This window comes from Hyperolius riggenbachi, chromosome 7, assembly GCF_040937935.1.
Source record: "Hyperolius riggenbachi isolate aHypRig1 chromosome 7, aHypRig1.pri, whole genome shotgun sequence".
Lineage (NCBI taxonomy): Eukaryota > Metazoa > Chordata > Amphibia > Anura > Hyperoliidae > Hyperolius > Hyperolius riggenbachi.
The window spans coordinates 234,998,094-235,013,036 of record NC_090652.1 but is presented as its reverse complement, the minus strand read 5'-3'; the positions used below and the strand labels follow the sequence as shown (position 1 = coordinate 235,013,036).

The 14,943-nt window shown below is 44.5% G+C and overlaps 1 protein-coding gene across 3 annotated transcripts in view; it reads right to left on the bottom strand.

The window, feature by feature from the left end:
• The window catches only part of LANCL1 (LanC like glutathione S-transferase 1), a 60,369-nt gene extending 50,603 nt beyond the window's left edge, over window positions 1-9,766 (bottom strand). Inside the window, exons 1-2 of one of the 3 annotated variants that reach the window (XM_068245401.1) lie at window positions 9,687-9,766; window positions 3,153-3,246 (exon numbers count right to left, since the gene is read on the bottom strand). In XM_068245401.1, coding sequence (XP_068101502.1) covers window positions 3,153-3,230 — 78 coding nt within the window. In that variant the 5' untranslated portion in view covers window positions 3,231-3,246; window positions 9,687-9,766. Of the gene's footprint in view, window positions 1-3,152; window positions 3,247-9,475; window positions 9,656-9,686 lie in introns of those variants that run through there. The other 2 variants (XM_068245403.1, XM_068245402.1) reach the window with 2 other exon arrangements.
• Between the last annotated feature and the right edge of the window lie 5,177 nt (window positions 9,767-14,943).

The following is a 14,943-nucleotide window of genomic DNA, read 5'->3' as shown; positions in this document are numbered from 1 at the left end:
GCTTATCTGCCATCTCTGCCATAGGCAGTCATGTGACACAGGGGAGGGATAAAATTACAACTAGTGATTAGACACAAATGAGGGGGGATTACACAGGCTAAACTATTGAAATACATGCAGAGTGCATTTCTGTTATGTTTTCCTTGTGTCCTGTGCAAGAGTTCAAGTCCACTTTAAACTGTAAACTAAGTACTTGGAGTACTAAAGTTATGCCTCATAAAGTGATACAGATGCCTGCAGAGTAGGGACAGTGCAGCACACTCATCAGTCACCTGTCTGACTGGCGTACTCCCCCCTATGTCCTTCTGTCATCTTCCAGCGCCCGTCCTCCATGTCCTGGCGGTATGTGCGCACTCATGTAGTGTGCGCACTACTCATACTCATGTATGTGCGCACTCAGGTAGTGTGAGCACCGGGAAATGACGGAAAGACACGGGAGGAAGCGTGGCAGCCGGACAGGTAAGAGTTGATTGTGCTCCACTGCCAGGGCCCTGAGGTAGCAATATAGCTTGGGGGAGATCCTGGAGGACCATCACAGGCTCTGGGGGAGCGGCAGTAGCGACTGTACCATACATGTTTAATTGATTTCATGCTTAAATCTATTAAAATAATTGCAGTGTGTGGCAGTGATAGATCTCTGATCAGATGTCAACCAGAGAGGGATCTATCTTTTGGGCACGTTGGGTGGAAGTCAGTCAGTGTATGGCATTTCTTATGCGTTTCTGCTCAGTTCTGATCAAAACATGAGTGATTGGTTTTGACTCTGTAATCAATGATATTAATTAATTGATGTAATGTCATTTACATTTTGGCCAGAAATACCACTAAAATGCTGAGATAACGAGATAATCAGGGTCCACCTATTTTGCTTGGGTAATCAAATGTACAGTGTGGGCTCATTCACACTTGTCAGTTGCAAACCAGTGCCGCTATTGTTTTGCACGGGTGATTTTACAGCGATTAGCACGGTAAAATCACTGTTCACTCTCGTGAGTCACAGCAATTACGATCATCGCTTTTATAAGCACTGTATCGCGAGAAAATGATGCAGGTAACACGTTTTGCGATAGCCCTGTGTCATTTTAAGGCTCCCTGTACACTGCAAATCCATTTTGCGATTCCGATTTGCAATTCTGATTTTCCCTGAATACAATCAACAGAAAAAACGGAGGAAAAAACGCAGCATGCAGTAACGATTAAAAATCGGAATTGGATGTAAAAGCTGATTAAAATCGGAATCCGAATCGCATGCAGTGTGCAGGGAACCTAAATGTAGCTGGATCATCATGGAGCTGGAGCATACAGCTGAACCTGTTAAGGGGCCCATACACTCAGCTGATTAGCGGCCATTCGATTGTCCGATCGATGTGCGGACGATTTCGATCGATTTCAATTGATCTGACATGCTGGAAAATCTAGGTCGATCTGATGAGATTGCTTATCAATTTGCATTGGACCTAATGGAAATCTGATGGCAAAAAAATGCCATCAGAACGATTTTCATTAGATTTCATACAGAAATAAATCTATTGGAAATCTGTTCCTAAACCCATCAGATCAGAAAATCTATCTGATGATCTATCTGCTGCTAATGTAACGAGTGTATGGCCACCTTTAAGGTGGCCATACAGTACACTTCTAGATTTGCAGCATATTCGACCATCATAGATTTCTGTCAGATGCCTGTCAAGTCGAATCTGACAGGAATCTATCTGATGTGTGCCACATACTAGGAACAGATTTCCAATAGATTTCAGAATGAAATCTATTGGAAATCGATCTAAATGCATTATTGGACCATTAGATCCAATGCAACTCTATGGGCCATGGATCTGCTGCCAGCAGCAGATCGACCTAGATTTTCCATCCTGTCAGATAGATCAAACTGATCGAAATCGGACGCAAATCGATCAATAGATTTGATAAGAATCGATTTCTTATCGATCGATTCCATAGAATCGACCGATGGCTGAAATCGACCAGTGTATGGGCCCCTTTAGTATTAGTCCTGAGTAATTTAAAAATGTACAGTAGATATACTTCATAAAATTAAAAGAAAAAAACAAATACTGAAAGAGTCAGTAAAGGTGGCCATACACTGATAGATTTGCAGCAGATTCGACCATCAGATAGATTTTTGTCAGATGCCTGTCAGGTCGAATCACTAGAAACAGATTTCCAGCAGATTTCAGAATGAAATCTATTGAAAAATCGATCTAAAGGCATTATTGCACTATTATTATGCTGGGAATACACCATACGTTTTTCAGCAGATAGATGGTTCGGTAGATAATTTCCGACATGTCCGATCTTATTTTCAATCGTTTTTCTGATCGATTTCTCATAGAAGTGAATGGAAATTGATAAGAAAAAGATAAGAAAATCGATCGAAAATAAGATCAGACAGTAAATCGATGAGTAAAATCTCATCATGTATTCCAAGCATTAACCACCCTGGCGTTCTATTAAGATCGCCAGGGCAGCTGCATGAGGGTTTTTTTTAAATAAAAAAAAAAATATTTCATGCAGCCAACTGAAAGTTGGCTGCATGAAAGCCCACTAGATGGCGCTCCGGAGGCGTTCTTCTGATCGCCTCCGGCGCCCGGAATAAACAAGGAAGGCCGCAATGAGCGGCCTTCCTTGTTTTGCTTAGATCGTCGCCATAGCGACGAGCGGAGTGACGTCATGGACGTCAGCCGACGTCCTGACGTCTGCCGCCTCCGATCCAGCCCTTAGCGCTGGCCGGAACTATTTGTTCCGGCTGCGCAGGGCTCAGGCGGCTGGGGGGACCCTCTTTCGCCGCTGCTCGCGGCGGATCGCCGCAGAGCGGCGGCGATCGGGCAGCACACGCGGCTGGCAAAGTGCCGGCTGCGTGTGCTGCTCTTTATTTCATGTAAATCGGCCCAGCAGGGCCTGAGCGGCACCCTCTGGCGGTAATGGACGAGCTGAGCTCGTCCATACCGCTAAGGTGGTTAAATCCAATGCAGCTCTATAGGCCAGCATCAGATCGACCTAGATTTTCCATCCTGTCAAATCGATCGAAATCAGCGGCAAATCGATCAGCCATCAATTTCCGATCGATCGATGGCTGAAATCGACCATTGTATGGGCCCCTTTAGTGACTAGAAATATTAATAGACTGTAAAGCTCACCTGTCCTGTTGGAGTAAAGGCAGACGAAATGTCTCCACTGTAATCCGCATAGGGATTTGGGAAACTTCTGCTGTCCATGTTTCGTTAGCAAAGTCTGAGGATGTAACATACACAGTATAGATTAGCGACATATTAGAACATTCATTTTAATGCAGAGGGACAAACAAATGGGAGGTGCCACTGGCCATCTGCTTTTACTGTGGCAAACTCTTTGAGTTGTTATCTTCTTATTGACTTCACAGCCCAATGACTCTCTGACATGGAACAAACATGCAGCTAGTAAAACCTGAAACGTCTAAGCCCCCATCCTGAATTCCTGTTCCAGATCTGTCACAGGCAGGCCTGCATTTACGTCACAAAAGCCTATAGGCCTAGATGTCCTGGCACCCTAGACTTTGCCCTCCATGACCCTACAAACACCCGCTGAACTGCACCGCAAGTGTGCTGGCCGTCCCAGCTGTCACTTCTCCCTTACCTGTCATAGGTAACTACAGGTGCCCCTTAGTATTAGGAAGCCAGATGAATCCTCAATATTAAGTTGCATAGGCAAGGAGGGAGGGAGGCACTCGAGGAGCAGAGTGAGCCGCCTTTCTATCATAAAGCGCCTGTAGGCACATGCCTAATGGTAAATCCGGCCCTGGTCACAGGTGTTAATCTCCGATCCTCAGGGGCCATACCCATGTCAGTGTTTCGGATGGACAAAGAAAAAGAGAAGTGTGCTCTACTTGTTGAACCACACCGTTCCTCATTCAGTCGCATCATTTAATTTGAGCTGTGACAAAAAGGTGAGGACCTTGGCCCTTGAGTATTGGAGCTGGACATCCCATGGGATGAAGGTGACAGCCCCAGGGAGTGTATGCTTAGGTATCTCCTGCTACATGTTTATCCATATAGAACCTCCCTTAAAGCGGGATTGTCAGCCATAAAATAAAATTCCTTTTACCCACTGCTCTGTGTTTATTATGCAGCCTGCAAACTTACCCTGCATTGCAAGCACTCCAATCTAATCAGAAATGTTTCTGCTGTAATAAATCTTATCTCAGTCAGCCTGGCTCTATTTGGTACATTGCCGACGAGAAGGAAGCTTGTTATCTCCCCTCCCACATTCCTGCTCCTCACTGATTGGCTGAGGGCAGTTCAGTGAGTTGCATGATCTATGCTGTGCTCACATGTGTTTACAAAGCAAGATAGCTATGACAATGCAGTTTTTAGGAGAAAAAAAAAGTAGGGGAGGAAAAGACATCAGGATTGGCTTAAAGAGAAACCGTAACCAAGAATTGAACTTCATCCCAATCAGTAGCTGATACCACCTTTCCCATGATGAATATTTTCCTTTTCTCAAACGGATCATCAGGGGGCTCTGTATGACTGATATTGTGGTGAAACCCCTCCCACAGTGTGATGTCAGGACCATGGTCCTGACATCACTGTGGGAGCCTTGTTGCATTGTGGGAAATAACAGCTGTTTCCAACTGCCCCCCCAAAAAAACAAGCAGCATCTCTTTCCACTGACATCGCCTGCCAGCAGTAAAAATGTCACTTGTGATAAATGTCAGAATGTAAAATCAGGGAGAGGAAAGATTTTACAATGGGCAAACACTGGCTAAATCATTTATACATACAGTGGGTTGCAAAAGTATTCGGCCGCCTTGAAGTTTTCCACATTTTGTCACATTACTGCCACAAACATGCATCAATTTTATTGGAATTCCACATGAAAAACCAACACAAAGTGGTGTACACATGAGAAGTGGAATGAAAATCATACATGATTCCAAACATTTTTTTTACAAATAAATAACTGCAAAGTGGTGTGTGCATAATTATTCGGCCCCCTTTGATCTCAGTGCAGTCAGTTGCCTATAGACATTGCCTGATGAGTGCTAATGACTAAATAGAGTGCACCTGTGTGTAATCTAATGTCAGTACAAATACATCTGCTCTGTGAGGGCCTCAGAGGTTGTCTAAGAGAATATTGGGAGCAACAACACTGTGAAGTCCAAAGAACACATAAGACAGGTCAGGGATCAAGTTCTTGAGAAATTTAAAGCAGGCTTAGGCTACAAAAAGATTTCCAAAGCCTTGAACATCCCACGGAGCACTGTTCAAGCGATCATTCAGAAATGGAAGGAGTATGGCACAACTGTAAACCTACCAAGACAAGGCCATCCACCTAAACTCACAGGCCGAACAAGGAGAGCGCTGATCAGAAATGCAGTCAAGAGGCCCATGGTGACTCTGGACGAGTTGCAGAGATCTACAGCTCAGGTGGGAAACTCTGTCCATAGGACAACTATTAGTCATGCACTGTACAAAGTTGGCCTTTATGGAGGAGTGGCAAGAAGAAAGGCATTGTTAACAGAAAGCATAAGAAGTCCCGTTTGCAGTTTGCCACAAGCCATGTGGGGGACACAGCAACCATGTGGAAGAAGGTGCACTGGTCAGATGACACCAAAATGGAACTTTTCGGCCAAAATGCAAAATGCTATGTGTGGCGGAAAACTAACACTGCACATCACTCTGAACACACCATCCCCACTGTCAAATATGGTGGTGGCAGCATTATGCTCGGGGGGTGCATCTCTTCAGCAGGGACAGGGTAGCTGGTCAGAGTTGATGGGAAGATGGATGAAGCCAAATACAGGGCAATCTTGGAAGAAAACCTCTTGGAGACTGCAAAAGACTTGAGACTGGGGCGGAGGTTCACCTTCCAGCAGGACAACAACCCTAACCATAAAGCCAGGGCAACAATGGAATGGTTTAAAACAAAACATATCTATGTGTTAGAATGGCCCAGTCAAAGTCCAGATCTAAATCCAATCGAGAATCTGTGGCAAGATCTTAAAACTGCTGTTCACAAACGCTGTCCATCTAATCTGACTGAGCTGGAGCTGTTTTGCAAAGAAGAATGGGCAAGGATTTCAGTCTCTAGATGTGCAAAGCTGGTCGAGACATACCCTAAAAGACTGGCAGCTGTAATTGCAGCAAAAGGTGGTTCTACAAAGTATTGACCCAGGGGGCTGAATAATTCTGCACACCCCACTTTGCAGTTATTTATTTGTAAAAAAAAATATTTGGAATGATGTATGATTTTCGATCCACTTCTCAAGTGTACACCACTTTGTATTGGTCTTTCACGTGGAATTCCAATAAAATTGATGCATGTTTTTGGCAGTTATGTGACAACATGTGGAAAACTTCAAGGGGGCCAAATACTTTTGCAACCCACTGTAATTATTGTAAAAATGAAGCACTTTATTACATTATTTTCACTGGAGTTCCTCTTTAAGTCAGAGGGAGTCAGGATGGAAAATGCCAGGAACAGTTTTCTCTTTACTGTATAAAATTCACTGAACTCAAAATGGACAGTACAAAACATATGTTATGCAAGTAGAACAATTATCTACTTATATATGTGTAATTTTTTCTGTGATAGTATGGCTGTCTCTGCTGCTTTAAAAGTAACATTTCAGTTTCATATGCAGGAAGGTGTTTATCGCTGATTGTGTCACTGAGGATATACACAACTGAGACAAAAGCAGATCTGAGTGAGGCTGCAGCATTTCTTCGCTTTATTCAGGAAAGATCATCACTATTCATTCAGCCCAATCTGCGCAAATCCATCACTTAATGGTTCATAAGTGTAACCTGCTCTATTTATAAAAACGTCAATCAGTGTGTTTAAGGTTGTGTCAGGAAACAAGAACACCTAAAGATATACCAGCTACATGCAAACCTGGGATTTTGACTTGGGAAGCAAGCTCCATGGCAATGGAACACTAATCACCAGGTCACGGTCCCTACAGGTATGGAAAGACTTTTAAAAAAACTGCACATTTCTGTTATCAGCATAGATGCAGGTTAGGTTGTTTTTCACTTACAAAGTAAGTAAGCAAAAAATGCAATTTGACTAGAGTCATGAACCAAGGCTCATGACTGGTGACCATCTGACACGTCTGCAACTAACGGGCCTTCATGCCACATTAAGAAATTGCACAGAAATTGAATAGAACCGCGATTGCTGTGTTCATTTTTCATGCTCACCAAAAGTTTTCTACTAAGATTGCGCTTTGGTAGAAATTGCAAAGAACGCATTCGCGCAGAGGGTAAAGGGGCACTGCAACTACAGCGTTAATCACAGTGCCTGTGCGATTTCCCAAACCTGTAAAAGCACGTGCAACCGGATTTTGTGAACCACAATGCAGCTAGTGGAGAAAGGCTCTTAAAGGGGAACTGAAGTAAGAGGTATACGGAGGCTGCCATATTTATTTCCTTTTAATCAATACCAGTTGCCTGGCAGCCCTGCTGGTCAATTTCTCTGCAGTAGTATCTGAATAACACCAGAAACAAGCATGCGGCTAGTCTTGTCAGATCTGACTTTAAAGAGACTCTGTAACAATTTTTTCAGCCTTAGTTCTTCTATCCTATAAGTTCCTATGCCTGTTCTAATCTGCTCTGGCTTACTGCAGTCTTTCCTAACTGCACTGTCTCTGTAATAAATCAATGTATCTTTCCTCTGTCCTGTTTGTCGGGCTAAAGCTTGATTGTTTGGAATGTGCAGGGCTGCTTGTGATTGGTAGAAGCGATACACACCCTCTGCAGGCCCCCTGCATACTCTGAATGACTCATACACTATGCTTAGCTGAGCCTATTAGAAGCTGGTTAGTTTGTTTGTAAACACTGCCTAAAACTGTTAATTACAAGCCAGGATTGCAGCAGAGAGTGGCAGAAACAGCACAGAGGGGCACAGGAGAAAATAATGAATAGAATGGTATGCTTTTTATTGTAAGAATATTAGAGTACAGATTCTCTTTAAAGTCTGAAACACCTGATCTGCTGCATGCTTGTTCAGGGGCTATAGCTAATAGTATTAGAGGCAGAGGATCAGCAGGGCTGCCAGGCAACTGGTATTGCTTAAAAGGAAATAAACATGGCAGCCTCCATATACCTCTCTCTTCAGTTCCCCTTTAGGCTATGTAACCACTGAAAGATAAATCGTGTGAATCCATCGATGAAACATCGTGCCACAAACTATCTTTCAGGTTAAGGTTAACTTTAAAACATGTTCATTGCAGGTTTGCTTTATCTCACTACAATGCTGCATTTACTGTCTGTTCCCCTGCAGCACCTCTTCTATCTCCGGTGCTTCCTTCCTGCAGAGCCGGTTTCTATAGAACAAAGTCTCAAGTAAACCTGACGTGACCTTAAACCAAAGAAAACAGATACATTGGTAGAGGGAATTCTCTAGATCCTCCAAAGGCTTCCTTGTTCTCCTCGCCCCTCACCGGGATGGTCTGGAAGATCACAGCTGCGCTCATCTTCATGCACGAGCGCAGCCGTACTGTGCCTGCGATAGTATAGCATTACCTGCGCAGTAGCATGCCATGCCAGCCTACTGCACAGGTGCAGCCATACTTGCACAGTACGACCGCACTCATGCATGAAGGAGTGCGGTCGCAATCACATTCCCAAGCTCTTGGCAGCAATGTTCTGGGGGTCTGCTTGTGGCAACAGTCAGGGCTAGGAGAAATGTGGGAAGCTTCTGCAGGATCCAAGGATTACCTCTTCTTAGGTGAGTATCTATTTTTTATCTTTCCACCTCAGGTACACGTTGCTACACATCCATAGCCTCATAAATACGCTTGACTAAAGTCTGCTGCGGGGACCGATAACGGCTGGGCTTCTAACGGTCCCCCGCAGACGTCCTGTGCCCGTGCAGCCACTCACAGATGCTCAGGTCCCCGCCTCTGGTTCACTTCTGGAATTTCTGACTTTAAAGTTGGAAAACCACTGTGCTTGCCTCGGCCGTGTCCTCGCTCCCGCCACCAAGATTGTATTGTGCAGGCCCAGTACGGTCTGCACCTGAGCAGTACGCTCCTGGCGATGCCAGCGGGAGCGAGGACACGGCCGAGGCAGGTGCAGTGGTTTTCCGACTATAAAGTCAGAAATTCCATAAGTGAACCGGAGGCGGGGCCGGAGCATCATGCAGCTGCATGGCCACATAACGTCTGTGGGGGACCATTAGAAGCCCCAGGTATGTTCAATTCTTGTTCCCCCCTACAGTAGTCTTGAAGTCTCTCAAAGTGATGGTTCCTTTTCAATTGACAGTTTAGAAATGATTCTGCAGACATAGTGATGTTGGCCAGCATGTTCTGTTACAATGGAAAGACAAGTGGAAGCAAAGCCCACATGCTGCAGCCAACATACAATTGAGTATTTGTTGTGCGGTGCATCACTACACATTATTATACACATGCTCTTATGCCTAAACAACCTCAATAATATTTTAAATACACTGAGCAAAATGTACCCAAGTTACATACACGTCTTTTAGAATGCAAAATAAAATATATGACAATAAGTGATCCACCCGATCAGTAAGGCGAAAGGCTGGAGAGCCCGCAGCAGATGTGCAGGAGGGGGGCAGAACTGCCGTGCAGTGGACGGGGACCAAGCCAGAGCATTTCCCCGCTGCAATGCAATCAGTACTGCCCGGGGAGAAGCAGAAGCACTGGCATAGCAAGCAGCACTCACGGATCACACGTCACAGGCCGTCAAAGCACGCTCTCCGCAGTCTCCGAGTCCTCTGACACACCGATCACGCCCACCACTCCAGCCACACGCCCATTGGTCCTAGCGCTGAGCATGACGTTGGGGACTAAACAAGCCTAACTTCCAACATCGCCACCTAGCGGCCAAACATGGTGATTTAACTGCACTGATCTCGTTCATTTACAAACAAGCACAGACTAACCACCAAGCTCATGGTGACCCAGAACTCATTGGAGTGTGTAAGAGACTACAATGGTCCTAAAAGCCCCCTTACTAAGATGTTAAGAAAAACAAAAGTTTGCTTTCCTAAAACAGAAAGAATTTGCGATAATTCAGGTTGGAGTGAGCTTGAGATGTCTCCCAGAGCAACACTGCTGAATATATGCAAATTAACCATTGTACCCTTAGAAGCTAAACACACCTCCAGAACCGCTGGAATGCAATGATGTGTCAGCTTGTTAATTTGTACAGAGCCATAATAATCCAACATGCATACAGACTGTTTCGGATTGTTTGATCCTCATCAGTGCATGGCATGGATTAATTTGGCTCTATGGAGTAGGGCTTGTGAATCCGAGAGGCACAGACTAACCAGCAAGCTCATGGTGACCCAGAACTCATTGGAGTGTGTAAGGGACTACAATGGTCCTAAACATTACTAAAATTTACAAACAAAACTCATATGTTGATGCAAATCATGCAATCATTTTAAAAAGCTTTCAAATTATCCCAAAACACGCTTGGGGTAAAATTTGATTAGCCCTGATCTGATTGTCTCAAAATGCAAATAACAAAAACTTTCCATTTCAGATAAAATAAGTACAGTGATGTAATCCTGTTATCTAGGTGATGTTTGCAGAGGGTGTGATGGCAATCTGTAAAATAAGCAGTAAATGATAACACTGAGTAGGGTTTAAAGCGGTATTGTCACCATAAAAATCAAATTTCAACAGCAACTGGTCTGAGTGTATTAAGGGATAAAGATGCTAATCCTGCATTCAAAACTTTCGAAACCTTTTCTGCTGTTATGATTTGGAGTTATCATATACCTTAGGAGCACTGGCTCTTTAGTAGTTGGTGCCAAAGAATTGCATGCTGGGGGTTCTTTTTATCTATAATATATTCCTCCTCTTCCCTTTATTTCCCTGTCTGCTGCTTATCTGAAACCTGACCCCCTACTCACTTGTGTTTACAAGCAAGGCTGAGGTGACTCAGTGATTGGAGAAGACAAGAAAAAAGTTAAGGGCAGAAATGACATCACGAGTTAGTCTTTACTGTGGGCAAAAGACATGGCCCCCACCAGGAACAGAATTCTCGTCATTTACTATATAACATTCACTGAAATCAAAACATGGACAGTACAATACATGTGGTATGTAAGTAGATCAAGTATTTATCTACTTATATATGTGTTTTTTTCCCTGGAATAGTATGGCTGATCCTATTGCTTTAAAAAAAAAAAAACAGAAGTGTCACTTTTGGTACCCCAGAAAAACAGTGAAGATGGAAACTAGCAGAAAAAAATATTTTCTTTATTCATAACACATTTTATAACACATAACATATTTCATAACACATACACACCAGAGGCTTGGGGAAAAAAAGTTTTGCTCACCTGAGGCTTTTTCCAGCCCCTAGAAGTCTGTTAGGTCCTACGCCGATCCAAGCCTCCGCTCCCCCCTCTGGAAGGGAAGGAGGGGTGGAGTGTGTGTGTGTGTGGGGGGGGGGGGGGGGGCGGATCAGCGCAAGACTACGCTATGGGACCTAACAACATAAGCCCCAAGTTAGCAGAACTTTTTTTTCCCCCGGATGTATCCTTTAAATATGACAGTGAACATTAAAAACAACAGTATAAGCAATCTAAATATATAGCAAAGCTTCTGGGATTCGTCAGCGTTTTCACTGACCAGGAAGTGCCACCACGCGTCTTGTAGCTACGCACGGTGGCTAGTGGAAACGGGCCCTTAGAAGCTAAACACACCTCCAGATCCGCTGGAATGCAATGATGTGTCATCTTGTTAATTTGTACAGAGCCATAACAATCCAACATGCATACATACTGTTTTGGATTGGTTGATCCTCATCAATGCATGACATAGATTAATTTGGCTCTATGGAGTAGGGCTTGAAACACCCAGAGGTACAGACTAACCAGTCTAAGCAGCAAGCTCACGGTGAACCAGAATTCATTGGAGTGTGCGAGGGGCTACAATGGTCCTAAAAGCCCCCTTACTAAAATGCTAGGGAAAACAAAACTTTGCTTTCTTAAAACAGAAAGAATTTGCAATAATTCAGGTTGGAGTGAGCTCCGAGATGTCTCCCAGTGCATCACTGCTGAATATATGCAAATTAATTTTTTAGTTAGAAGTTTAATCTCAATTTAATAGGTGATAAGTCAAAGCTGTCCCTTTGCTGGAAATAAATCCTTCTGTTCCTCTTTCCTCTTCTTATGCCTGGTATACACCATGCAATTTTCTATATGCTTTAAGGTCCAATCAATAATTTCCAGCAAACAATCTGATTTCTGTCCGTATTTTTCTGAATTTAATTTAAATATTTAATCACTTCTATACAAAATTGATTAGAAAAAGTGATCGGAAATCAGATCGGAGCGGTCGTAAATTATCAGGTCAGTTGTCAATCTGGCAGGAAATTGCATGGCGGCCGCGTGCAGGCCAGTTTCTAGGGCCGTGCGGCCGCCCTGACCGCTGAGGGAGGCAAGGGCGCTGTGATTGAGGGGGAGCCGCAGCTGTGGGGAGGGTGGCCCGACCTCTCCCTCCCTTCCTCTCCTGGGCCGCCCTCCGTGCTCCCCCTCCACTGCAGAGTGAGCGCAGCGGGAAGCATGGTATACACACTCTGCTTCTTGTTTAGCAGAAAGTAGAGTGTATATATGCAGAGGAGGAGACCAGCGGATATTGATCGGCGATTGGAATGCAGGGAGGTGAGTTGCTGACTGTATACAGTGCTTCCTGCTGCACTCACCTATATCTAACCTATATTGCGGGTAACTACCTATCTAACCTATACTGGGGGCAGCTACCTATCTAACCTATACTGGGGGCGCCTACCTAGCTAGCCTATACAGGTGGCAACTATACTGGCTACCTATATTGGAGGCACCTACCTAACTAACCTATACTGGGGGCACCTACCTATCTAACCTATGCTGGGGGCAACTATTCTGGCTACCTATATTGGAGGCACCTACCTAACTAACCTATACTGGGGGCACCTACCTATCTAACCTATGCTGGGGGCAACTATTCTGGCTACTTATATTGGAGGCACCCACCTAGCTAACCTGTACTGGGGGCACCTGCCAATCTAACCTATACTGGGGGCAACTATACTGGCCACCTATAATGGAGGCACCTACCTGGCTAACCTATACTGGGGACAATTATACTGGGGCACCTATGCCTGGCTACCTATACTGGGGGGACCTATAGCTGGCTACCTATACTGAGTGCAACTAGACCTGGCTAACCTATACTGCGGGCACCTATACCTCCACAGCAGGGGGTGAGCAATTTTTACACCCTAGACCTGGGTGCATTTTAGCCTAGAAACTGCCCTGATGGTGTGTACCAGGCATAGTGTCACTCCATTTGGCCGGGTATACACAGATCTGTAGAAATACTGTAAATGTTTTTATATATTAAAAAATTAATTGATTAACGATGGTCAGTAAGATGCAAATAGCTCAAAGTTGTTGCAAAGGTTTACACTAATTTTATGTCAATTTATGCAGCTTAAAAACAAGGCGGGAAAAAAAAACAGCAGCATCTGATTGGTCCATTTCTAAGTTCCATAACATTATCATAAAAATTACATCAAAGGGCCATATTTGTAACCAACACCATGCAGAAACAGAAAATCATAGGTGTCTAGCTTTGGATATTGCTGTGGAGACTACCACTTCGGTACCAACAGCCTCTGGCCCCTTAGGGCCCATTCACACTAGAGCGTTTTGCCGGCGATTTCGGGCAAAACGTTCAAGCGATAGCGCTTTTTAAAGCACTGGTGCTATAATACCCTATGGGCCCATTCTTACTTGGGCTATTTGCGTTAATCGCCGACGATTAACGCAAATCGCCAAACGCAAACGTGTAGCCTGCACCATTTTCAGGCGATTTCCCGGCAATCGTGTTTCAGTGCTATAGAAGCACTAAACGCGATCGCGGAAAAATCGCTGCAGTGTCCAGTGATTTTTCCACTATAGTCGCGGAAAAATCACTCCTGCAAAACGCCGGAGGTAATAGCCGGCATTTTGCGTTTTTAAGTGTGAATGGGGCCTTAAGGACCAGAGACTGCTGGTTTGAAAAAACAGGGCTTACTGACGTCATGTTGTATCGACCTGCCATTACCGCCATTCAAGCTGCTCTCCCGTCGCTGTAGCCCCCTCGCTCTGCCATTGCTATCATGCCATCGCTATGACGGCAGATCAATGTGAGCCAATGTGATAGGCTCACAGTGATAACAGGGTCAGAAACCAATTAAATCAGCTCCTGACCGGCTCAGGGTACTCTGCCGTCATACTGACGGCAGAGCAAGGGGGCCGCAGTGGCGAGACAGAGTCACGATCGACGGTAGCGGTGGCAGCGTGCGACGGAGATGATTGAAATCTATGCCCTGCCAGAAATAACAGGTGCCAAACAGGGCGTAGATTTCAATCATCGTGGTCCAGAAGCGGTTAAGTTATCTTGCAAATCAGGTCTGTTCAATTGAGAATTGTTTACTACAGTACTAGATGGCAAAATACTGCAGAGTCAGACAGCCGTTACCTGAGTCACAATAGAACCTAATGAGAACTGTAATAAAAACAGATAAAAAGCAATCATATAGCAATCTTCTGCACCTTCAGTGCAAATGTTTCTATAATGAGTCCAGGCTAACCTGGATTTATGAAAAAAAAAACTTTCAACTCCTGACGTATTCATTCTGCTACCATCTCACAAAAGCTAATTTTCTAGCACTATAATGATTCTAAAGGCGGTCATACATTAGCAGACCAACTAACCAATCGACCATCCAATTCAATGATTATAATCGAATTGGATGAAAATTGGTGCTGCCAAGTGCATGCCCGACCGACAAAGCGACCAATTTCGGGACAGATATTGGTGGCACGGTCAATCGTGCATGCTGGAAAATGTCGGGCTGAAGTTGGTTGGTCGGGTGCACGGCACTACGGCGGCCGAATTGCGAACGAGCGACGAGACGACGAAACCCCCGCCGC